The sequence below is a fragment of the Triturus cristatus genome, chromosome 8, assembly GCF_964204655.1.
Source record: "Triturus cristatus chromosome 8, aTriCri1.1, whole genome shotgun sequence".
In the NCBI taxonomy this organism is placed as follows: domain Eukaryota; kingdom Metazoa; phylum Chordata; class Amphibia; order Caudata; family Salamandridae; genus Triturus; species Triturus cristatus.
The window spans coordinates 1,108,604,276-1,108,631,596 of record NC_140591.1 but is presented as its reverse complement, the minus strand read 5'-3'; the positions used below and the strand labels follow the sequence as shown (position 1 = coordinate 1,108,631,596).

At 44.3% G+C, this 27,321-nt stretch overlaps 1 protein-coding gene across 5 annotated transcripts in view; it reads left to right on the top strand.

Annotated features, from left to right (window-relative positions):
• The window catches only part of BEND2 (BEN domain containing 2), a 354,255-nt gene that overhangs the window by 165,135 nt on the left and 161,799 nt on the right, over nt 1-27,321 (top strand). For all 5 annotated transcript variants that reach the window (XM_085622663.1, XM_085622661.1, XM_085622664.1 and 2 more), the window contains one exon: nt 21,111-21,182. In XM_085622663.1, coding sequence (XP_085478789.1) covers nt 21,111-21,182 — 72 coding nt within the window. The remainder of the gene's footprint in view (nt 1-21,110; nt 21,183-27,321) is intronic.

The window sequence follows — 27,321 nt, the reverse complement described above, 5'->3', positions numbered from 1 at the left end:
CACAGCAGAGCCAGCTTCTAATTGCAAAACGCTCTGCTTTACAGCACTCTTAAATATGGGCACATTCAGAAAACGAGCACTCACGATGGCAGACATTTGTGAGCACTCTACTGCCCCTTGCTGGCCTGATGTACATACTGCATGATTCGTGGGCAGCGCTGACTCAGCGCGGTTCCTGATAACGCCTCCTTAGAATCCTCTGGAGCATAGACTTAAACTGACAGGGCGTTTTCCTTTAGCAGCGTGTGTGTGCGCACGACTCCGACTTCACCTGCTGTACTCCCCGCTGGCTCCTCATCAAATAAATCTCCATTACTATTCTTTTCCTCTGCTGCCAACAATTCATCTGAAATAACTGCCTGCCTGGAAACACTCTGGGGCCAATTACGATGCCGCCCGGAAAGGCTCAGACAATTGGTCGGAGCCTTTCCGTGCCGCATCTCGGTTTAATTTCCTCCTGTCGCATTATAATTCTGGCAGTCGGAAATTGAACTGCCCGGTCATTCCAGCTGGCTTCCGACAAGCTCCTCAAGCCCCGTCGGCCAGTCTGAGGCCGGCCCCTAATCCCAAAGGGCGGCCTTTCAGCCCTTGGGATTGCGATACTCGGTCTCTGGCAGGCTTACAATGTCGGGCTTTTTGACATGGAAAACCTATCAGAAAGCGAGTATGGGGGCCCCTAGCGGGCCCCCTTTGCCACTGCGGACTCTGGTTGGAGGTCAAGCGGGCACCCATGGGGCCCGCTCTGTTCATCCCTGCAGCGTTTGGCAGGCTTCCTGAGGTTCCTGCCACATGGTGCAGGAATGAACACACTCCTATTTTCCTATAAGAGCTTGTGCTATGGCCGGTTTACGGCCGTAACACGAACTCCCATAGAAGAATGGGAGTATGCGACCAAACAGTGTTCGGTTGCATCATGATGAGGAGGTCAGGACCACCAATTGGAGGTTGGTCGGTCCCGTCTCCGAGACGGTGTCCTCCCAACATCATAATAGGCCCCATAGTATCCGGATGTTTTGTTGCAGCCGTTTTCAAAATCACGGGGATTGATTGAGTTAAGGAAACTAGAGGCTGGAATCTAATATACATTAAATATAACAGGTTGCCTCTAGGACCATGGATTCAAAATCTTCTTTCAAAAGAAGGGAGAAACTCTTCCCTACTCTGCAGTTCAACTAATGAACTGAATTACTTATAAGCTTTCTATTTAGTGGGTCAGCAAGCTAATAAAAAATGAATCTATTTACAAGAATAATCAATATATACTACAAGCGTTCATTAGAAAATGATTTTTACTTTTTTCTTATGTTTTTGGTATTGGTGCTTCAAACACAATACATGCATTTATTTTTTGCATATTAATACATCAATACAAAAAAGTGCAATAATTATATACAGTGCTTGAATCAGAAAACATTGATACGATAACAATTTATTAGAAAGAATCAAAAGGTCCTACTACATTCTAGTCATGTACCGGGATGTTGACTACTTATCCTCGATACTGTCTCTATGTGTGGTCCATGAAAAGGGGGTGTAGGTCAGAGAACGCTTTTGAATGACTTATCGGTATTTACACCACTATCAGTTGGTTGACCTGATCGTTTCTTAACGTTTTCTTTGCTTTAGGCTAAAGCGGTACTCTTGGCCTTGTGCGGTGGGGAGGTGAATGAGAGATGTGCTGACTCGTTTCGACCTTCATATTTGGACCTGGGTGATTAAAAGATGGCCTTCCTCAGGGCTGATGTGATTTCCTTTTGTAGGACACTGCAGGTGAAATACAGTGAAGAGCCAATTAGGTTTGTGTATCTGATTATAAGGTATTCACCTTCGACAACAGCCATAAGGTTTACTCATTACCTGCTGCCGATTTCGGTCTACAGGCTGTGAGGCTCTAGGGTGGCTCTCAATCTTAGTGGTGATGTCTCTCCTGGAGGCATAAATAGTAGACAAAATCATGTGTCTGTACTGTCTTTTGTGTGGGGCAATTAATGTATATGCTTGCCAATTACACGGTATGCTCATACCTGTTCTCTTTATCAGTCCGTTTTCAATGTAGTTCTTTACAGGCTTTTGTTCGGAGGTCCAGTACTCCTGCTCGAAATATTTCTTTAGCTATCTGTAGAGGGGGGAGGAGGAATCATATATCTGTGTTCTAACCGTTTATTAGATGGTGTATTATTCATGCCCTTTAACACTTAAGTGTTGCATAGATCGTGCCCTCTGTCATGCATATGCTAGAATCCAAAGCGGCAATTTAAGACCCCTGAACATTTTTAGTATATGTTGAAACACGAGCGCGCCATGTGGACTATTGCTGGTGCAATCAGGTGATCTGTTTCCCTCCATGCAGATACTCGTTACCTGTATTTTAATGAATTGTAAGTTGGGGAACCGCATGCAACCCCTCCGTGTAACTTTTAGAATATAGGCATGGTGCTTTCTTTTTACCTTTTTCATCAGGGCTCCAGACTCTCTATCGGTACCGGCATTCACGCCACAGCTTCGTCTTCCTGCATTCTGGCGACCTATACTCCGGCGGTCGATTTTCTTTTGTTTACTTCCTCGATGGTCACATGTGAGTCTTTGGCCAATCCCGTTATATTGCGGTTGTGTCACGGTGATTTCGTCCCTCCTTTCTGTTTCCTAATATGTCCCTTTTTCTTTTGCCTAACTTCCGGTGTTTCCGATTTGCGATAGTCATGGAAACGTGTTCTGTCTTGTTCCTTCTTATTCCCAACTTAATATCGCTCACTCGATGAAGGCGATGATTCTGAGAGGACAAAGTAAGTGTTGAATATTTCGGGTGTTTTTTTAAGTGTGTTACATTGCTCTGATCGGCTTCAGGAATTTTTTGAAGCTCTGTAGTCAGTTTGACCTACTACTCAGCAGCTGTGTTGGTTCTTGTTCAAAGCTTTATTGAGTTGGTGCGATGGACAGGGTCATGTTTCCAGAGGAAGAGGTGTACAACATATTAAATGCTTCTGCTTGATAGAGCTTGATGTTGCTATGAACTTTCACATTTGTTATTATTTTTTTTTGTTGATGCTGCTTTATTTGTTTCCGTGTTGGCTATACTGTGGGCATCTATACGCAATGCATGATTTCAGAAATCTCATTAAGTCCGTCAGTAGTGCCCAATTTCAGGATGTATTTGGCTTCAAAATTAGCCAAAGCAGTGTCTATCATCTGACCCTTTATATGTTTGAAAACTATCCATTTCATATCTTGAGGTGCATGATTTTTTTCTAGGCAGTGTTTCACCATTGTTGCCGTGATCACTTTACATTTAATGCGAGACTTGTGTTGTGCCCATCGAGTTTTTGTTGGTTGGGTCGTTTTGTCTACATATGCTAGTTGGCAGGGGCAGATCACACAATACACCACATTGATGGTGTTACAGTTCGTGAATTCGTCGTGTCTGATAATTTTGTTTCCATAATTGAATACACATCCTTCGATTGTGTTGCTGCACGAGTTACAGTTACCACAACGATGGTGGCCCTTAACTGGGGGTAAAGATAACATTGACTGTAATGTGATTGCATGTCTTTTTTTCTTTGTGTTCACCCACACCAGATAGTCTTTAATGCTACTATTTTTCTTAAGCGCAAAAATAGGTGGTTCTTTAAAAATTTCCAATCTTTTGACACTTTGCCAATTTCTTTTCACAATCTTTTTGATTTCATTGGTGTAGCTGGAGAACGTCGTTACACATACCAGGGGCATATCTTTTTCTTTTTCTCTTGATGTTAAAAGGGACTCTCTTGGTGTATACCATGCCCGTTTCATCACTCTTTTTGTCAGCTTTCTGGGGTAATTCCATTCTACCAACTTTTCCAGAAGGGCTTTTGCATTGGTAAAATAATCTTCCTTTTTTGCACAATTTCTTCTTATTCTTAAGATTTGGCTGAAAGGGAGATTGCCTTTCAGATTTCTCTGGTGAAAACTAGAGAAATGCAGCAGTGTGTTTCTATTGGTTTCCTTAGTGTAGAGTGAAGTATAGATTTTTCCTTCATCATGTTTCACCATTAGGTCTAGAAAATTAATTTTTACATTACTTGAGTTCAACGTGAACTGAATATTGGGATTTCTTTGTTTGAGCCATACTCCAAACTATTCTAGTTGTTGGGACGTACCTCTCCAAAGCATAATGACGTCATCAATATATCTTTGCCATATTTTTATATGGCCTTCAAATGGATTGTTGTTGTATATCCAACTTTTCTCGTAGAGTGCCATGAACATCACTGCCATTTCTGGAGCAAATGGGCAACCCATTGCAGTACCTTTGGTCTGCAAATACTGCTCTTCGTTAAATTGAAAGAAGTTGTATTTAAGGCATATTTTCCCCAGCTCAACCAGGAATGATGTAGATACAGCATGTGGTCATATGCGTTTGTCTAAAAAGTACTGCATTGCTTCTAGTCCCTCTTCCTGCGGTATATTTGTATAAAGATTTACGATGTCTGTGGTGACAAGGAGTTCATTATCTTCATCAAAGCTTTGCCCCTCCAAGAATGTTATTGCCTGCATCGTGTCCTTTATGTAGCTGATGGTTGAGCTTGCCAATGGTTTTAGGAAGGTGTCGAGGTATTTAGCTGGTCTTTCAAGGATTGAATTCACACCGGAGAATATTGGTCTCCCTGGAGGATTAACAGCATTTTTATGTATCTTGGGGAGTGTATACATTAGTCGGGTTTGTGGGTTTTGATTGTGGAGGAATTTGGATTCCTTGTTCGAAAACAATCCATTATCCACTCCAGTTCTAATCAATGTTTCAAGCTTTTCCACGATGATTTTGGGGAAATCCTGATCCGTTTTCCGGTAATGCTCTTTATTTGCTAGTTGTCGATAGCGAATCAAAAGATCTTTGATTAATTTATCGACACTTCCCAATACACACATCATTGTTGATTCACATTATCCTCACCCTTCACCCTTCAACAGCCATATACTATAAAGTATTTCAATGTCAGAGCCAAAAACCCTGAGCTATCATGAGGAGGAAATCGAAGAACTTCTAAAGAGACCGCCTAAATTCAATGTTGGAAACACAGCAACTAATCTTCGTCAGCAGTCCGAACTTGAAAAGATTACACGATTGAAGAAAAAACAAATACGCATGGCCCTACATGGGGAGGTCTTATTGGAACACCTAAGAGCAGGAACGATTCCAATTGGTTTGCAAGTTAAAAATGTGCCCGTAATTTTTGTAGACCAGCCACTGTACCTGGGGAACTTTAGTCATATAGGGACAAAATGCTCTAGAGACTGGATGTTTTTGTCCATAAAAACAGCTGAGAGACTCAGTCAGGAAGAACTAAAACTCATTAAAGAACTTGAAGAAGCCTTTTTGACAAACACTGCTATTGAAAACGCCAAGGATCTACTCGCCAAACTTGAGAAGGAAAACACAATCTTCAAAAAGAACACAGAAGATTTCAAACAAAATAAATTACAGAAAGATATCTCGAATTTCAGTGAAACAAGGGTTTACCTGTATCTAGATAAGGATTATTATAAACAACAAGGTAACACTAGTGCCCTTCTAACTTACGGAGGAAGAAGCAAAAAACAATTCACTACTTTTTCGGATGAATCATCCTATTCAGATAACTCAAGTGACGCTGAACCTTCGACAAGCTCAAGAAGAAACCAGCAAGTACGCTTCTTTCCAGGACCACCCCCTTTTTAGGACGGGCAACGCCGACCGGAAAACAAGAAACAGAAACGTACAATGGTACAATCTGAATCCCAACTCGGCCCAGTACCAGGGCGAAATAACAACTCGCAGGAACACTTACCGTTGGTGAAAACTAGTGGAAGCCCAATTTACAATTTAACAAAATTTTACCTAAATCTGGCAGAAATACAGGTACTCGCGAAAGGATTGTCATTTATTCGGTCTAAACTTCCTGACATATGCGAAACAAAGCAGGAATTAATCCAACTATTCCGAAAGATGCGCCTAAAGGCATTCTTCGAAGATAAACCATACACTCCAGAAAGAAGTTATTCTGGCCTAAAAGATCCTTCTCTCTTCTTTCCACCTACAGGAGGCATACCATTCGAGCTACAAGTGTTCGAGAAAATGTATTAAAAGGTTTGGACATTCTGGACAACAAACGAAAATACATTAGATGGAATATGAGTAAAGATGAAAAAAAGGCATTGGAAGATTTGAAAATAATCAAGAAATTCTAATCAAGCAGGCCAACAAAAGCGGAGGAATTGTTTTGATGGAGCGAGAGAAGTACGAGGCTGAAATCTATCGCATCGTGGAAAAGCTTGAAACATTGATTAGAACTGGAGTGGATAATGGATGGCTTTCGAACAAGGAATCTAAATTCCTCCACAATCAAAACCCGAGAACCCCACTAATGTATATACTCCCCAAGATACATATAAATGCTGTTAATCCTCCAGGGAGACCAATAATCTCCGGTGTTAATTCAATCCTTGAAAGACCAGCTAAATACCTCGACATCTTCCTAAAACCATTGGCAAGCTCAACCATCAGCTACATAAAGGACACGATGCAGGCAGTAACATTCTTGGAGGGGCAAAGCTTTGATGAGGATAATGAACTCCTTGTCTCCCTAGACATCGTAAGTCTTTATACAAATATACCGCAGGAAGAGGGACTAGAAGCAATGCAGTACTTTTTAGACAAACGCATACGACCACATGCTGTACCTACATCATTCCTGGTTGAGCTGGGGAAAATATGCCTTAAATACAACTTCTTTCAATTTAACGAAGAGCAGTATTTGCAGACCAAAGGTACTGCAATGGGTTGCCCATTTGCTCCAGAAATGGCAGTGATGTTCATGGCACTCTACGAGGAATGTTCGATATACAACAACAATCCATTTGAAGGCCACATAAAAATATGGCGAAGGTATATTGACAACTTTATTATGCTTTGGGGAGGTACGTCCCAACAACTAGAACAGTTTGGAGTATGGCTCAATCAAAGAAACCCCAATATCCAGTTCACGTTGAACTGAAGTAATGTGGAAATTAATTTTCTAGACCTAATGATGAAACATGATGAATGAAAAATCTATACTTCACTCTACACTAAAGAAACCGATAGAAACACACTGTTGCATTTCTTTAGTTTTCACCAGAGAAATCTGAAAGACAATCTCCCTTTCAACCAAATCTTAAGAATAAGAAGAAATTGTGCAAAAAAGGAAGATTATTATACTAACGCAAAAGCCCTTATGGAAAAGTTGGGAGAACGGAATTACCCCAGAAAGCTGACAAAAAGAGCGATGAAACGGGCATGGTGTACACCAAGAGAGTCCCTTTTAACATCAAGAGAAAAAGGAAAAGATATGCCCCTGGTATATGTAACGACGTTCTCCAGCTACACCAATGAAATCAAAAAAATTGTGAAAAGAAATTGGCAAAGTGTCAAAAGATTGGAAATTTTTAAAGAACCACCTATTTTTGCGCTTAAGAAAAATAAGCATCAAAGACTATCTGGTGTGGGTGAACACAAAGAAGAAAAGACCTGAAATCACATTACAGTCAATGTTATCTTTACCCCCAGTTAAGGGCCACCATCGTTGTGGTAACTGTAACTCGTGCAGCAACACAATCGAAGGATGCGTATTCAATTATGGAAACAAAAGTATCAGACACGACGAATTCACGAATTGTAACACCACCAATGTGGTGTATTGTGTGTTCTGCCCCTGCCAACCAGCATATGTGGGCAAAACGACCCAACCAATAAAAACTCGATGGACACAACACAAGTCTCGCATTAAATGTAAAGTGATCACGGCACCGATGGTGAAACACTGCCTAGAAAAAACTCATGCACCTCAAGATATGAAATGGACAGTTTTGAAACATATAAGGGTCAGATGATAGACACTGCTTTGGCTAATTTTGAAGCCAAATACATCCCGATATTGGGCACTACTGACAACGGACTTAATGAGATTTCTGAAATCGTGCATTGCGTATAAATGCCCACAGTATAGCCAACACAGAAACAAATAAAGCAGCATCAACAAAAAAACAAAAAAAAATGCGAAAGTTCATAGCAACATCAAGCTATATCAAGCTGAAGCATTTAATATGTTGTACACCTCTTCCTCTGGAAACATGACCCTGTCCATCGCACCAACTCAATAAAGCTTTGAACAAGAACCAACACAGCCGCCGAGTATTAGGTCACAATGACTACAGAGCTTAAAAAAATTCCGGAAGCCGATCAAAGCAAAGTAACACACTTCAAAAAAACACCCGAAATATTCAACACTTACTTTGTCCTCTCAGAATCATCGCCTTCATCGAGTGAGCGATATTAAGTTGGGAATAAGAAGGAACAAGACAGAACATGTTTCCATGACTACCGGTAACGTGCTCTATCTGGGTGCCGGCAAGGAAGTGCTCCGCAGACTTCAGGTGGTCCAGACTTCCGCTGCTAGACTGCTCTGCCAACTTCCCAGAACGGTCCCCACTTCTGGTACACTCCGTGAACTTCACTGGCTGAGAACTGACGATTGCGCCAAATTTAAAGCCCTCTGCTATATGCATAGAATAAACATGGGCTCAGCCCCCCAATATCTTAGCGCCCTGGTCCAACATTATCGCCCTTCACGCTCACTTCGATCCTCGAATCAATTAAAATTCCAGGTGCCCAGAATCAAACGAGCCAGAATAGGAGGATGCTCTTTTGCCTTTTTAGCTCCCTCCCTCTGGAACTCCCATCCTATGCACCTACGTCATGAAAAGCAGTACCTCAAATTTCGCAAAGATCTGAAAACATGGCTTTTTAATCAGTAAAACCTGTGAATACTCCTGTTGCCCATGCCTCTTGTCTTGCATTGCCCCCAGGCGCCGGGAAACCTCCGGGTAGTTGTGCGCCATACAAATTTAATAATAAAATATATAAAATAAATACCGCAAATCGGAAAGACCGGAAGTCAGGAAAAAGAAAAAGGGACATATTAGGAAAGAGAAAGGAGAGACGAAATCACCGTGACACAACCGCTATATAACGGGATTGGCCAAAGACTCACATGTGACTAACGAGGAAGTAAACGAAAGAAAATCGACCACCGGAGTATAGGTCGCTAGAATGCAGGAAGACGAAGTCGTGGCGTGAATGCCAGTAGCGATAGAGAGTCTGGAGCCCTGACGAAAAAGGTAAAAAGAAAGCACCATGCCTATATTCTAAAAGTCACACAGAGGGGTTGCATGCTGTTCCCCAACCTACAATTCATTAAAATACCGGTAACGAGTATCTGCATGGAGGGAAACCGATCACCTGATTGCACCAGCAAGAGTCCAAATGGCGTGCTCGTGTTTCAACATATACTAAAAATGTTCAGGGGTCTTAAATTGCCGTTTTGGATTCTAGCATATGCATGACAGAGGGCACGCACTATGCAACACTTAGTGTTAAAGGGCGTGAATAATACACCATCTAATAAGCGGTTAGAACACATATATATGATTCCTCCTCCCCCCTCTACAGATAGCTAAAGAAATATTTTGAGCAGGAGCACTGGACCTCCGAACAAAAGCCTGTACGGAACTACATTGAAAACGGACTGATAAAGAGAACAGGTATGAGCATACCGTGTAATTGGCAAGCATATACATTCATTGCCCCACACAACAGACATTCCAGACACATGATTTTGTCTACTATTTATGCCTCCAGGAGAGACATCACCACTAAGATTGAGAGCCGCCCTAGAGCCTCACAGTCTGTAGACCGAAATCAGCAGCAGGTAATGAGTAAACCTTATGGCTGTTGTCGAAGTTGAATACCTTATAATCAGATACACACACCCAATTGGCTCTTCACTGTATTTCACCTGCAGTGTCCTACAAAAGGAAATCACATCAGCCCTGAGGAAGACCTTCTTTTAATCACCCAGGTCCAAATACGAAGGTCGAAACGCGTCGGCACATTGCTCACTCACCTCCCCACCGCACAAGGCCAAGAGTACCGCTTTAGCCTAAAGCAAAGAAAACGTTAAGAAACGATCGGGTCAACCAACTGACAGTGGTGTAAATACCGATAAGTCATTCAAAAGCGTTCTCTGACCTACACCCCCTTTTCTTGGACCACACATAGAGACAGTATCGAGGATAAGTAGTCAACATCCCGGTACATGAGTAGAATGTAGTAGGACCTTTTGATTCTTTCTGATAATTTGTTATTGTATCAAAGTTTTCTGATTCAAGCACTGTATATAATTATTGCACTTTTTGTATTGATGTATTAATATGCAAAAGATAAATGCATGTATTGTTTTTGAAGCACAAATACCAAAAACAGAAGAAAAATGAAACAATCATGAAGTAAAAATCATTTTCTAATGAATGCTTGGAGTATATATTGATTATTCTTGTAAATAGATGAATTTTTGATTTGCTTGCTGACCCACTAAATAGAAAGGTTATAAGTAATTCAGTTCATTAGTTGAACCGCAGAGTAGGGAAGAGTTTCTACCTTCTTTTGAAAGAAGATTTTGAATCCATGGTCCTAGAGGTAACCTGTTATATTTAATTTAAAATACAGCCACCGTGACACCACTCGCCATGAAGTGCTTGGGCCTAGACATACCTACCCAGGCCTGAGAAAGCACACCAGGCTGAATCAAATCTTCCCTGCCCGTCTCACATCTCACCCTCAACGCCTCTCTAACTGCCAACCATGTTTCCGCCATAATAAGCCTTACTCACTATTAACACTAATTTATGCACATGGACAAAAACTCCTACGCCTAACAGTACCACACCATCAGAAGGACGCAGCTGGTGATGAAAAATCTAACCGACATCAGAGCCCCGCCCCGCGCAAAAGGGACCAATCAGAGCTACCCTAGTGCCCTAAATACAGTCTGGCACGCACACTTCACTATTATGCGCGCGGTTCTCATTTTACTTTCGTTTGTACCACATGACCTGAGCCATACCATATCAGGCCAAGAACATAGGGGAAACCGAACGCTCATGGTCTACCGTCATTACAACGAAGACCACAGTTTAACGGTGAACAATTTGAGAGAGGAAGAATCGCGAGGGTGGGACCAAGAAAACGATTGCACTTGCGTGCAGCCCAGGAAAAAAGAAAAGGCAGTTCCCTTGAAAGTAACCACATTAGTGTACTCTTTCGATCTGCTTTACTAAGAATGAGCTGGGTCTAAAGAAAATAGTATTTGGCTTCCTGTTGCTTTCACAAACGTGGACCTAAAGCAGAGGGAATTAGTATTTTCTTGCTCAATATCCGTTTTTTGTATGTATTCAGTTGTAACATAAACGGGGAGTAGATAATCAAAATGTAATGTAATTTGGTATTGTACAGATGTATTTTTATATTCTAAAATGTAATTAAAATAAAGATATAACATTAAGTCTCCTAATACCTAGTGACGCATGCTTTCAGGGTGTATCAGAAGGGTTTCTAAGGTTCATAAATAGAGTTTTTATTGCCTGATGATTATGTGGCTTGTGATCCATTAAGCATGCAACATTGCATTGCAGCATACTTTTATTCTGTTAAATGCAACGGTTACCCTCGTACCCACTTGGTGGTGCTGTTACTTCAGCTGTGAATGAACCTTGTCTCCTCTCATTTATTTGGCAACATAATTGCCTATACAGGCCACGAGTGAAAATCGCAGCAAGGCCTGTTTAGCCCGCCATCCGGTTGAGTTCAGTAGAGAGTGTCATTAGCATCAGTAATAGTCGGTGCCACTGGGATTATGCGACAGAAGAGGACCAAATTAAGCGGCAGCGTTGACTAAATTATGTGGCAAGAAAAGGCAAATAATGCAGCATAATGCGGCACATTTTGTGATAGATTTTCATTTTACACCTGGTGACAGTGTCTGAGAAAACAGTTCACCATTATTAGTACTAATTTAACACCCAAATGCAGCAATAAGCAACTGGAAGTTGACCAGCCAACCTTTGCGAAAAGCCTTCTGGTGCACAGGAACCCAAGTCGCCATATTTTTTGTAACTTTTTGAGGTAGAAACACAATTTTTTTTGCTTTATCAGTAGAGTAATGCGGCAGGTGAATTATTTGGCAAACGCAGCATGAAATAATTATGTGAAAATCGCCACAGAATCGCATAATTCCAGTGGCCCTGATAAAAGTAAACCCTGTTACTGAAGAAGCACGGTGTAGGATGTTCTGCACTTCCCCGGGAGCAGGAGAGAGCCTGATCTTCTGTAAAAGAGGGCGGGATATATAAAGGTGGGATTGTGAAGCAATCTGTATTTTTTAGGGTTTCCCCACCTTTATTTTGCCCCACAACAGATATAAAACATGCCCCGCAAAATGCCCATTCTTTAGGATTTGCAGAATCCTTTCTCATTAACGCTAGTGAGGCAGGATTATCTCCTTTGAATCCTACTTCATGCCTGTGAGTAAATGGATAAGGGCTAGTTTTAAAAAGAAATGGCATGCTGCAAGAGAATATCAGAGAAGCATGCAGTGGTCTCTTGGGCCACTGTCTATTCCTTTGAGCCTGCAAACAACAGTAAGTAGACTCTGTCCATCATGAGCAGGTTCCACTCTGTGAATCAATTCCGCCTGCTTTGTCAGGTCTGTGTAGAAAGCTGGCTCTTTATATTGTGGACCCAAAAGAGGTACCCTGTGTAAAGAGTCCAGGCAAATCCCGATTGGTGATCTACCAAATGCTCTCTTTCGTGGTAGTGTGGGCGAGCAGGTAGGAGTATCTAAGGTTAGTGCTAAGCATTTGTTGACACACCAGAGGCAATAAATGAGACACACGCTCCAAAATAAACCCGAGACCAATTTAGAAAAATAAGTTGTATTTTTATAGAAATTTTGATACCAAGAACTTCAATAACAAGTAAGTACTTTTTAAAATATTGAATTTTGCAGATGAGTAAAACAGTTACTTTAATGTGCCTTTACGCACAATGCTTTCCTATAGGAGAAAATGCATTGATAGCAGGTATGTACGGTTGGCTTCTGGGGGTCTCCTACGGTTCTTAAAGTTGTAGGGGCGCCAAGGTTCAAAGTACTTCCAGCAGATTCTCGTTATCCGGCCTTGGAAGGTCTAGGTGCACTCTCACTTGGTGGTGGGGGGGGGGGGGGGGGGGCAGATCTGACCTTCAGGAGCACAGAGTCCTCTTCCTGGAAAGCTGCATCGTCAGGCTGGCCAGGGAGCAGCAACTCAGTGTACCAAACTTTGCTTTTTGGTGCCTGTGGACTGTAGGGGAGCAGCTCCTTTACTCCAAGTAAGATTTGCTGGCAGTTTGCGAACTGCTGGCAGCCTACTAGGGTATGTAGCAGAAGTTCAATTGCAGGACGAGTCGCTGGGTCTCGATTGTTGAGACTTATGGCTTCAGGCAAGGTTTGGTGCCAAAAGTCCACAGCAGTCGTAAGTTCTCTCTTTTTCTTACGGCTCTCAAAGTCCTCTTCTTGATCCATTGAATCTAAGTCTCTGGTGTCAGGTGTGCCACATAAATACTCAATTTAGGGACATTACAGGGAGTGACAGGTAGCCAATGGGCTACTTACCTTTAGGGTGTGTACACCCTCTATATGACCACTTCCTGTGGGAAGTGGGCATAACCCTGACCCAGAAAGCCAAATTCTGCCAAAACTAAGATGGTGACATTCTAAAAGTCGTGTCCACTTCAGGTAGGTACTAGCCCGAGGGGGGGGGGGGGGGGACACTTCCTGACTAGCTAATTTTCCCACCTGTCTTGGTGCCAAATGGGCCTGAGGCACGGGGTGGCATTTACCCTGGCTGAGAAAGTCTTGGGTTGCATATCAAAGGCGACAGAGGCCTTTGAAGCTTGCTGCCTTGATATGCTGATCACTTAGTCATCTTGCTTGGAGGCGGTGACAGCAACTCCGGCGGAAACAGGCATTGTTTTTGCCCTCAGAGAGTGCAGGCTTTCACTTGCAGGGGAGTCAGAAACCTGTCTATGGTGGCAGGCTGGTCTACACCAGTCAGCCAGCACACTAGTAATCGGTTGGTTTTCAGGGGGCACCTCTAAGGTGCCCTCTGGGTGCATGTATTATTAAATCCATCACTGAAATCAGTGTGGGTTTATTAATAAGAGATGTATGATACCAGACATCCCTTGTTTCAGTAAAGCCGTCATGTAGCTGGGGGAACTCGTAAACACCAGTGTCCAGCACATGTTCTTAAAATGGATTCCCTGGTCACTTGTAATATCCAAGAATCAACTTAGATATCACAGGGGAATATCAGCTTATACAGTTATGTCCACACATGTAATATAGCGCACACTGCCTTAGGGTTGTAAGGCCTTCTGTAGGTGTGGCTTACCTATACTGCATGCAGTGTCTGTGGGCATGGCTCACAGGAGGTGTGCCATGTTGTGTCTTCATTTTTCTCTGCACGATGGCACGCAGCCAGCACTGGCAGCTTGCATGTTGGTGCTGAGGGATCTCTTAGGGTGGCACAATACATGCTGCAGCCCAAGGGACCCTCTTTAGTATCCCAGGTCCTAGGTACCAGGGGTACCATTTACGAGGGACCTATGGGGAGTGCTAATGGTATCGCCAATTGGGGAACAATTGTACAGTTTTAGGGAAAAAGGTCTGGCAGTGGGGACCTGGTTAGCAAGAACCCAGTGCACTTCAGTCACAATTGCATCAGAAACCAGAAAAAAATGGGGGTGACCATGTCAGAAATGGCGCACTTTCCTTCAGTTAGTATCTGAGCCATGGTTTGTTCCTGCAGTGGGGTGGCAGACCATTTTTATGTGGCACTATGAATTTGCAAAGTCCATTTTTGTAGATTGCAACTTTGCATTTTGCGAATTGCAGAATTTGCAGCTGCAAAATCCTGAACATCAGACCCCAAGTTCCAGCGTGGCGGGGCTTGACATTTACGATTGTTTAAGATTTGTTTACATTTTGTATGTTCAGCATGACTTTGGTTTTGCTTCTCATATAGTGAGGGCCTTCTTCAATTAGTAACTTGTAAAGATAGAATGGTTGATGAAGGGAAACCGCTCTGGATACAATACCGCAGATTTTAAATTTGATTCTTTCTTTTAACGTCAACCAGTGCAGGTATCTGGAAACGTGACTGGAATTTTTGGTATCTGTTATTGAGCAAGTGCATCTTGTAAAAAAGTAGTGGGCAATATTGCCAATTTGAGCGACTTGCAAGAAACAAAAAGACGACCCAGTTCAGTGGCCCTTTGCAACAGTGGGAAAATATTCTGACTGCTACAAGGGTCAGTGGGTAAACTAATACTGCTTGCTTGCAAACCTCCTTCCAGGTCCCCACCACCTTTATGTCCCTGTCACCCTACTGCATTATACATAGGCCCATTCCAGTTGACTCTCCTGGACCATTGGCCCCCTGCGTCAGATCTTCCCCTCCCTCTTCAGTTACAAACCCCTTCACTTGCCCTGCCTTCACTGGCAAAGGTTTAACCTTCTCTTGCCTCTAGTATCGAATTGCTTTGAGCTAGCCAATTTGGAAGATGTGCTACAAATTTCAGTTTCACCATCCTGATTTGTAAATGCCATGGCCAGAGTGTATAGAGCCGAATTACATTCAGATGTTACCACAGTTTCTCTCTCATTTTAAGTCTCAATGCCATTTCAAGATAGATTTTTATTCCACCAACAGTGTTCGCCTCTTCAAAGCTAAAGGCACGCTGCCCCTTGTTAATGGCAGTCTTCGTAAGTTCTATGCAAACACTGTGAAAACCTGTATCCAGTGCTTAATTTGTGCCGACGTTGATGGTGGTGGGCATCAGCCATCATTTGTGGAGTGGGACATATTTTTCATAATCAGACTTGACCCTGAGCAAAAGAGAGAAAAGCAAAAAAGGAAGCAAGAAGGAAGCAGAGAAAGGTATGAGAACAGCAACAAATGGAGAACTGAGTTATGAATCAATCAATCATCGGGGCTTATATAGCCTTGCTTGTCACCCTGGGCGAACTCCAGGTGCTGTGTGGGTTGAGCGATCCTCGGTCGGAGAGAGGTGGCAATTGAAAAGCCAGGTCTTCAGCTGCTTCCTGAGCTCCCTCAGAGAGGGGGTGAGGGGATCGTTCCAGGCAATGGCGGCGAAGTAGGAGAAGGAGCGGCCACTGCATCGGCTGCGACAGATGTTTGGTTGGTAGAAGGTCTGGCAGTTGTTGATGTAGGTGGGACCGGTTTTGTGAAGGGGGCTTTGTAGGCATGAGTGAGGAGCTTGAAGAGGCATCTCCTCTACACGGGGAACCAGTGGAAGTCTCTGAGGTGAGGGGCGATGTTGGCTGTTCTGGGAAGGTTAAGGATGCGTCTGGCCACTGTGTTCTGGATGGTTTGGAGGCGGATGAGAAACTGTTTGGTTGTTCCGGCGTAGAGGGTGTTGCCGTAGTTGAGTCTGCTGGAGATAAGGGCCTGGGTAACGGTCTTCCTGGTCGAGGTGGGAACCACCGGAAGATCATGCAGAAGATGTGAAATCAGGTAGAGGAGACAGTCTTGATCTATTATTTCATTGTGAGTTGGGTGTCCAGGATGATGTCGAGGTTCCATGCGTGGTCCAACGGGGAGGGTGGTGGGCCGAGTGCGAAGGGCCACCAGGTGTCGTCACAAGGGGAGGGCTTGTTCCCGAAAATGATGATCTCTGTCTTGGCTCAGTTGAGTTTTAGGCAGTTGGTTTTCATCCAGGTGGAAATGTTGGTCATGGTGGTTAAGAAGTTGTCTTGCGGTGTCTGGGTCTTCTGAGAAGGATAGGACCCGCTGGGTCTCATTGGCGTAGGAGACTATGGTGAGTCTGTGGGTGCAGGCGATGTTGGCTAGAGGTATCATGTATGTGTTGAAGAGGGTGGGGCTGTGGGAGGATCCCTGGGGGAGGCTGCATACGATGTCTTTGGGTGCCGAGGCGAAACTTGAGAGGTGGATGCTCTGGGTTCATCCGGAGAGGAAGGAGGCGATCCAGTCGAGAGCCTTGCCCTGGATGCCTAAGTGGTGGAGTCTGCTGATGAGTGTGGGGGAAGACTGTGTCAAAGTCTGCCAATAGGTCAAGGAGTCGTCTGATGCCCGTGGCTGTGATCAGGGTAGTCTCAGTACTGTGGTTAGGTGGTAATCCTGACTGGGAGGGGTCAAGCAAGTTATTCTCTTCAAGGAATTTGGTAAGCTGGAAGTTGGCCTTCTCCAAGACTTTGGCAGGGAAGGGGAGGAGCGAGATTGGTTGTTAATTTTTGAGTTTATTGTGGTTGGCTGTGGGTTTCTTCAATATGGGCTTGACTTTGGCTTGCTTCCATGCATCGGGTACGGCAGCTGTTGTGATGGAGGTGTTGAGGAGTCCTCTGAGGGGAGCTCCAATGGCTAGATTTCTTAGGTTGAAGAATTGATGGGGGCAGGGGTCTGAGGGGACCTGGAGTGGATGAAGTTCATGATAGACATGGTGTCTTCTGGTTAGAGTTGCTTCCATTCGGTGATACGGTGGAGGAAGGCATCACTGGGGGTGCGGGGTGGGTGAGGTTGGTAGGTTGAGGGTCGAAGTTTCTGTAGATGTCGGCGATCTTGCTGTGAAAGAAGTCTGCCAGAGTGTCGTAGAGGGCTTGGGAAGGGCGGAAGGTGTTTTCCCTGGCGGCAGGACAGGCGAATTCTCGGACGATGTTGAAGAGCTTCTTGGTGTGGTTGGTGCTTGGCTCAAGGCGGGTGGTGAGTGATTCTTTCCAGTATTCCTTGAGCCGCCGGTGGTAGTTGTTGAGAGTGGCCCTGAAGGAGTTGTGGTTTGCGAGGCTCTTGTCACAACACCAAAGTCTTTCCAGTTTCTTGCAGTGGCATTTGAAGGTCAAAAGTTCTGGGGTAAACCAGTTGGCTTGTTTGGTGCTTCTTCCCCTGGGGGTGTTCTTCAGGGGGGAGAAGGTGTCGGCGGTTGAGATGATCCAGTTGGAGAAATTCTGGATGTTGAGCTCGATAAAGTCCCCAGTAGGTTGTCTGGTTTCGTTTAGGGCAGAGGTCCAAATGGCTTTGGTGATTTTGCCCCAGTTGCGATGGGGGAGAGAGGGGTGTCTTGCGGGGGCTTCCCAAGGGCCACAGGTGATGAAGTTTGTCCAGAACAGCTCAGTGGTGTGGGAGAACTTGATGGAGTCATTGGTGGAGAAGTTGAGGTCCAGGGTGTGTCCTGAACTGTGCGTGGTGGCGGTGATGCACATGTTTTCAAAAAGCGTGGTGGTGTTGGAGTCGATGTGGGCTTTAAGGTGGAAGTTGAGGTCTCCCAGGAATATGTAGTGGTTGGAGTCTAATGCAAGGGGAGCAATTAAGTCCAGGATGGCGATACAGAAGCTCACGCGGGGACCTGGTGGTCTATAGGCGAGGGTCCCTATAATGGTGGTTTTGGCTTTGGGTTTGATCTGAAAGTTTGGGTGTTCCATGATAAATGTGGTGTCATCATCCAGGGCTGTGCAGTCAAGGGAGTCTTTGTGGATGATGCAATGCCTCCGCTGGGTCTGTTGGGGCGGTCGCGATGGATCATCTTGTACCTCGGTGGCGTAGCCGTTGTGATGTCGGGTGTGGAGGAGGGGGTGAGCCAGGTTTCGGTGATGAACATCAGGCCGGGAGTGAGTGTGGTTACGGTGTGCCAGACCTCCATGGCATGCTTGCCGAGGAACCTGACGTAGAGGTCTTTGGAGAGTTGTTGGAGTCTGATTGGAGGTTGCGTTGCTTCTGATGTTGCAGAAAAAGCTGAAGTGGTGGCAGGTGAAGGGTCCTTCTGTGTAGCAGTGAGAGGCAGTACAGCAGTTGTTGTGTGGTTTTTTGGGTGCGAGGTTCTGGAGTTCATTACTAGAGTAACAATGGCGGTCTGGGGATCCAGGGGGCCTGGTGCTGGGTGCGGGCCAGGCCCAGACGGGCTTGCCTTTGGTGTGCCAGCGGCACGCCGCGCAGCAACCTCCAATAAGTAGTCCTGGGGAGGAGGAAGGGGCAGGAGAGTGGCACAAAGAACCGGCGCAAGCCGGTTGGACGGGGCGGCGAGAGTCTGGGCAGGACACTAGGGGAGAACCAGAACAATACAAGCAAAATCAGAAAGAGGGCACAACAAGAAATACACTACAAAATACAGAAATACACTACAAGATGCAGCAAAAACTAAATAAAATATAATACAAGCAGAAAACTTAGTGTGAGAGGAGCGACCGGGGCACGAACCGGTGTTTGTCAGGAGTGGCAGCAGCAGTGCCTTTTCGCTAAGGGGATCAGGGGAATGGCGATCTTGACCCAGAGGTCTTGGCAGTGGTAGCTCCTCCGCTAAGGCGGAGGAGCGACGCCCCACTGCTTTGCAGCAGTGAAATAAAGGAAAAATAAAATGATAATAACTTGAGCTTATTATCATTTTATTTTGTCCTGCTGCTGCAGCTTTGCAGGGTGGGGCTGCTCTGACGACAGGAGCAGGGGGAGTGGTGAGCTCACTTTGTAAGTTGGAATGGATGTTTGGCCAGCTGTCTTGGGCAGACCAAACATTCATGCACAGTTTGCATGTTCTCCACCCAGGCTGAATTACAGCCTGGGCGTAGAACATGCCCAGCCTCCCATTCCCTGGCTGAGCATCGAACTACGGTGCTCAGACCAATCACAATGCTGCATTGCAGCGTTGTGATTGGCTTAAGGGAGCCTGGATGTGCTTACTGTTCCGGGTGTGCGGAGGGACGAGGCGGAGAGACGGAGGAGAGACGCGGCGGTAAGGTATGTTTTTTCTTATTATTAATTTAGATCCCCCTTACCGACTCGCCACTTCCGATCGGTGCCGACTGCCTCTGGGTCTTGGTCGACGAGCCTGCAAGAGTAAGGTAAAGATACAGATACAGGAAGTGTGGTGAAAGAAAAGTGTTATGACGTGAAATCAAGGCTATCCAGCCTTGGTATTCGTCAACGTTGTCAATTCAGCAGTATGGGCGTTGGGCTACTAAGAAACATTTTCGGCTCCTGCACAAGTTTTTACAAATTAAGTACTGGCACTTGTTGAGCCTCTTCCTGCGTCTCACAGCCTTGACATAAAAAAAGATGTTGAATGTACTCTCAACTCAGTTTTAAAGACCAGGTGAATGCGGTGGTATCCTCCACCTCCTATACTCTTAGAGCATGCAGAAAAATAATGCCTTACCTCCCCAAAGATAGTATTCCAACTGTCATCACTACCTTATCCCTGTCCAGACGTGACTACTGTAATGGGCTCTACCTCACGCTTCAAGAGGGGCTCATGCACAAACTTCAGATGCTTCAGAATGCAGTGGCGCAATTGATTACAGGTACACCAAAATATGCCTCTAACTTGGCTGAGGTGAAAAGGCTTCATTGGTTGCCTATATGGAAACGGACTCAATTTAAAGCCCTGTGCTTGGTCCACTGGGCACTACATGGAGTCGGCCCCGAGTTCCTTAAACAACAATTTGTTTGGTATGTGCCAAAAAGACCGCTACACTCAACAGAGGCAAAGCTGATTTCGGTACCCAGTGTGCGCAAAGCTAGCTGGGCAGGTAGAAGCTTTGTGGCCTGCGCAGCAAAGGCGTGGAATGGCCTCCCGCTGCAACTCATATCCACAGCAAACCTATTCTCTTTTAGGAAGGCCTTAAAAACCTGGCTTTTCTCTTCATAATATCTTGCTTGGTCTCCCTCCGTGGCCTCTGTAGGACTTCAAACAGCACCAGGACACCCTTGGGTAACAGTGCGCTCTATAAATTGCAATAACATAACATAACCCTTGTCTTGCATGATACCTAGTTGCACTTCCTTACCACTGTTGTAGGAGGAAAAGAAATTCAGTTTTCTTTGCTTGAAATAATATATTCTTGCAAATCCAGATATTTCAGGCACAAGTGGCACAGTTGTCTGTCATTGCTTTTAGACCACGGTATCTGTTTTGTATGTTTGTATTGTTTTGTATGTTTGTATTGGTCTTAAGTCCCCAGGAATACACCCTGTGGTATATCAACTTATTGAATGTGCAATTATAAATATGTAAAATACATGTGTTTTTATCCTTTGTTTCATAGGTGAGCACACCATTTGGCATCCGCACTAAAAGTCTTGGGTGCTTACGACATTAGATTTTTGTGTTCCTACGTTGCGTCAACAAAATACATAATCTGCTATGTTCTGACTTCCAGCTGGGAACCAGGGAGCCAGAATATGAAGAAGCTGGAACTGTTGTTTACGAATACGAACCAGACTACGATACTGTGAGTAATCAATCCATCAAATTTCTTGTGCAGGATTATAAACAATTTCATCATACACAAATCTATCATAAAGATACTTTCCATCTAAAAACGATAAAAATTGGTTTGAGGCATGTGATCTGTAGATCACATGCTTTGCATAAGCCTACCATCTAGGTTGAGTCTGCATGTTTGCACTTTGTTTTTCCTTGAAGAAGCCTTTTCCAGTCATGAGGTAGGTGACTCCTCCTTTCGGTGATAGTGGGCTAGGGCATCGACTATATTGTTAGATTGTTTTTTTCCGCCATTGGTTTTGGACGTGAAATGCGGCACTCCGGTTCGACACTGTTTCTCGGGTTCCCCTCGGGTGCAATTCACTACCCTCAACGGTATTGTTTCTCAATCATGTTTCCCATTCTCTGCGTATCGTTTTGACTCCGGGTCTTCGATCGGAAGATTTGTGGAAGGCCATTGGGCCTACCCGGGTCGGGCCCGCTAGCAGTTGATGGAACAGACTCCATTTAAATTCTGTCCCGGGTGTCGCGCTAAGTTTCCACACACCGACTTGCACGGTAGAAGACCTCGAAACCTTAGGGCAAGTATCTATGTCTCTTTTGTGGTCATATGTGAAAGCTGCACTTTTAAAGAGAAACCACCTTTTCACTGTCCGTAAGGTGCCCGAAATGTGATTAGAACAACGTGAATGAGGTCCATATTTTCTGGCAGTGTCCTTCAATTCAGCCCTTCTGGAATCACTTGGGTAAGACCATCTCCGATATTATGGGTAGAGAAATTGGTTTGATTGGATCCTCAGTTATCTTTGGTGTGATCCCAGGTGGGGTGGATAACCAAATATTCTCTAAAATCCAGAAGGCGCTCTTTTTTGTCTTGATCCTTCTGGCACAAAGGGAGCTATGTGTAAAATGGATCCCTCCTTCTTCCCCTACTAAAATTGAATGGATTGCCTCAATACAGAGAATTTCACAACTTGATCGAGCAAATAAGCGGGTTAAGAAAACAAAATTTTGGGATCTTTGGGACAATTTGGTTTACAACTTATATCTCTAGCTTCTCCCACAAAATATAAGTTTCACAATTTTCTTCCATTGGCACTATCTTATGGGGTTTATTCTTTCTTCTCTACTTACGTAAGAAATTTAGGTTGTGCACCCAATGGTCCAATGATCACCAACTTGCTCTACTGGCCGTTATGACGGTGGCTCAGCTATGCTAAAACACTGGTCTGTAGAAGAACAGGGGCCACGGTCAACCCAGGAGGTCTACTCTTACAACAGGCCCAGGGGGTAAAATTTACCCATCCTCCGGTACGGAGTGACCGGGTGCTTTTTTGTCTCTCACTGGTCTGACTGGCCCTATCTTCTTATAATCAGAGCTCTCTTTTTCTAAATGAGGACAAAAAAAAAAAAACACTAGCGTTTTGCTACACAGACATGCTTGGCTCAGAATTTCTGGGTTTAAACCCGAGGTTCAAGCCTCTATTCTAAATCACCCTTTTGATAAGGAGCACCTCTTCGGTCTCACAGTAGACACTCCTTTAGAAAAGATGAAGAAGGATACAGACGTCGCTAAATCCATGGGAGCTTTGCAACTCCCCTCCTATCGGGGTACTTTTTGTCGCTCCTTTTACAGGGGGGGCTCCAAGAACACATCATCAGAAAATCCCTCCTCATCTTACAAAGGCAATAATCAATCGTCCTCGTCAAGAGGTTACTTTAGAGGAGGATTTAAAGGGAATAACAGCAAGGGAAGAGGTAGAGGCAACTCAACACGCACTTCCCCTGCAAACAACAAACAGTGACTTCCTTCCTCCACCCCCCGATCATTCCACTCTTGTTGGGGGATGTCTCTCCCAATTTCTACCCATCTGGAATACAATCACCTCAGCCAGATGGGTTCTACAGATTATCCAACATGGTTATTGCCTGGAACTTACCAACACTTCCCCAAACATTCCTCCAAGATCACACACAATGTCACAAGAACATTTGAACCTTCTCAAACAAGAAGTTCTCTCTCTATTGGAAAAAGGAGCTAACGAGCCAGTCCCTTTACAATATCAAGGGGCTGGTGTATACTCCATCAGGCACATGCATCATCATAGGGTTTTGCGATTCCTTAATAGCGATTATTAAGGAATCGCAATTAAGGAATAGCAAAACCCTATGCATGTAGGAATCGCTAAAGAAATAGCGATTCCCACAAATTCCTTAATTGCGACTAGCAAATTGCGAGTCGCAATTAAGGAATGTCTTCCCATTCATTCCTATGGGCCTCCAGGCCCATAGGAATGAATTAGAGATTGCGGGAGCAATTTGCGAGTACCAGTAGGCACTCGCAAATTGCTCCCGCAATTTCGATGGTGCAAGGGTGTCAAAATGACACCCTATTGCACCCATGTATGTTCATTCTGCACAAATGTTGCATACACACATGCTCTAAGGGCATGTGTGTGGGCAACATGAAACTTAGAAAAATGCAAATAAGTGCATTTTTCTAAGTTTTCGCAAATTACCATGAGGTCCAGCCTCATGGTAATTTGCTCACGCTAATAGCGAAATCGCTATTTTTTAAACTGTAATGCATTGCATTTAAGGAATCTCAATTAGGGATTCCTTAAATGCAATCGCTATTTAAGAAATCACAATAATTTGCGATTTCTTAAATTGCGAGTGGCAAGTTGTTTCATGCATCGCAAAAGCTATTTTTGCGATCGCAAACGGCCGATTTTTGCGATTCGCGCCGTTTGCGATCGCAAATAGCTTTGATGCATGTGCCTGCATATACTTCCTAATTCCCCAAAAATACGGCTCTCTCAGGCCTATACTAGACCTCCGAGGTCTAAATCTATACATCCAATCAGATCACTTTCACATGGTGACACTTCAGCAAGTGCTCCCGCTCCTTCAGCAAGGCGACTTTCTTTCCACTTTAGATTTAAAGGATGCCTACTTCCATATTCTAATACACCCTGCTCATCGCAAATACCTCAGGTTTGTGGTAGCGGGACAACATTACCAATTCAAAGTGCTCCCATTCGGAGTCATCACTGCTCCCAGAATTTTTACCAAATGCCTGGCAGTAGTCGCAGATCATCTACAAAAGCAACACATTCATGTCTTTCCATACTTAGAGAATTGGCTCATAAAAGCCAGCTCACAAGCAAACTGTCTACAACACACTTACAAAACAGTGCAGCTGCTCCACGATCTTGGATTCACAGTAAATCTGTCCAAGTCCCATCTCCAACCCTCCAATACGCAAACATACTTGGGAGCCACTCTCGATACACAAAGGATCTGGCCTGTTTCAATACGGCCAGAATCCGCAACATTCAAACAGTAGTTTCTCAGTTCCAGCCTCAACACTCATTGCCTGCTTGGGTATTCATGCAGTTATTGGGAATGATGACGTCTTGCATCTTAATAGTCCCTATGCAAGACTTCAAATGCGTCCTCTTCAGGAAGCTTAGCACGTCCGTGGAATCAGTCTCGGGGTCAGTTATCAGATCTAGTGTTGGTGAACGGCTGCACTCATCGCTCACTGCAGTGGTGGAATCCACAAAACCTTTCCACAGGGCGGCCCTTCATCGACCCGGTTCCACAGACAGTACTAACAGCAGAACCATTGCTAGCTGGTTGGGGAGCTCATCTCTAAACAATTCAGGGCATGTGGATTCTGCAGCAAAAGCAGCTTCATATAAATCATCTAAAGCTTCTAGCAGTATTTCTAGCTCTCAAAGCCTTTCAAGTTCTCCTTGTAGTCAAAACTGTCGTGATACTTCTAGACAACATGACAGCCATGTATTATATACAGAAACAGGGGGGGACACACTCTCTCCAGCTGTCACAACTTGCACAGACCATCTGGAGGTAGGCCATGTGTCACAAAATATATCTCCTTGCAGAACACCTTCCAGGAGTAGGCAATCAGATTGCGGACCTGCTCAGCAGTCAAAGACAACAGATTCACAAATCAGATGTGGGGCTTCCCAGACAAAGATTTCTTCGCCTCACACCGAAACGCAAAATGCCCAAGCTTTGCCTCAAGGTATCCACACCAATTCTCTAAGGGCAATGCACTAGGGATGAACTTGTCAGGGATATTTGCCTATGCTTTTCCGCCTCTCCCACTCATTCCACTAGTGGTTCAGAAGCTCAGGCAAACGTCCCTCACACTAATCCTAGTAGCTCCCACATGGGCCCGTCAACCTTGGTTTACCACCCTCTTGGAGCTCTCAGTTGTTCCTCATCAAAAACTACATCTCACATCCAATCTCCTCACACAGAGCCATGGAGAGATAAGATACCCAGATCCCAGTCATCTCAACCTTGCGATCTGGCACCTGAAGTCATAGAGTGTGGCTACCTCAATCTGCATGAACATTATTAAAGAGGTCAGAAGTCCTACTACAAGGGCTTGCTATGGAGCAAAATGGAAGCGGTTTGATATGTATTGTAATGACAACCAGATCAACCCACTTCATGCTTCAATTCAAAACATCATTTGCTATTTACTGCATTTACAATGTTCAAATTTAGCGTACACATCCATACACTTACATCTCGCTGCAATAGCCGCCTACCTTCAAAATAGACAACTTATGTCTCTTTTCAGAGTGCCTGTTATTAAGGCATTTATGGAAGGACTCAAAAGAGTTAGTCCCCCAAGACTTCCACCTGCCCCAGTATGGAATCTTAATATTGTTCTCACCAGACTAATGGGTCCACCCTTTGAACCATTGCAAAAACGTGAACTGCAATTTCTCACTTGGTAAGTTGCTTTCCTCATTGCTATTACATCACTGAGGAGAGTGGGTGAGCTTCAGGCACTAACCATAGAAGAACCATTTTTACAAGTACACCAAAACAAAGTGGTTCTTCGGACTAATCCTCAATTTCTACCCAAAGTAATTTCTGCCTTCCATATCAACCAATCTGTTGAGTTGCCTGTGTTCTTCCCTCAACCAGATTCTGTGGCAGAACGTGCTCTACACACCTTAGACGGTAAAAGAGCATTACTCTATTACATAGAAAGGGCAAAACCTTTCCGTAAGACTAAACAACTCTTTGTTGCTTTTGCTCCACCTCAAAAAGGCAATCCCATTTTAAAATCCAGTATTGCACGGTGGATAGTCAAATGTATTCAGACATGCTATGCAAAAGCGAAAAGAACCTTAATTTCCCCTAGAGCGCATTCCACTCGCAAACTAGGGGCTTCTATGGCTTTCTTAGGAAACATCCCCATAGCTGACATCTGCGAAGCTGTAACGTGGTCTACACCTCACACATTCACAAAACATTATTGTGTAGATGTGTTAGCAAGACAACAAGCTGATGTAGGCCAGGCAGTTCTACGTACACATTTTCAAACCGCTGCAACAGCTACAGGTTAGCCACTGCTTTGGGAGATTACTTCTGTATTGTCTATGCAAAGTATGTGATCTACAGCTCACATACTTCGAACGGGAAATGCTACTTACCCAGTATGCATCTGTTCTTGGCATGTAGAGCTATAGATTGACATGCACCCACCCGCCGCCCCGGGTACCTGTTGCAGTAATTTCTTACTTAGATATATACACATGGACATCTCTATTCTACTACTCTTACTAACTCCATTATCACCCTCTGCGGGAAAACAATGTAACAATGGAGTGGATGCCCATGCACACTATCACCGAAAGGAGCAGTCACCTACCTCGTGACTGGAAAAGACTTCTTCAAAGAAAACCAAAGTGTAAACATCCGGACCCAACACTAGATGGCACGCTTATGCAAAGCATGTGAATCTACAGCTCTACATTCCAAGAAAAGATGCATACTGGGTACGTAGCATTTTCCATATATTTAAAACAGAATTTATATATAGTTTTAAAAACATGTCCACAACATTTGCTGTTCTCTAAGAAGACAAGTGTGGGCTGGGTTCTCCTCAGCCTTAAGGCTAACCACAAAAATGACGTGATGCAATAGCACACAAACTGATCCCCATGCATTGGGATAAAATAAAGTGCTACCCTACACTGTCTCAAATTATGTCTCCGTCGAAGAAGCAAAATAAATGTTCTCCTTGGCTCGTCATTGAATTTACGGAAAATAACCAGATGTAAATCTGATTGTGCGGATGAACCATCACATGG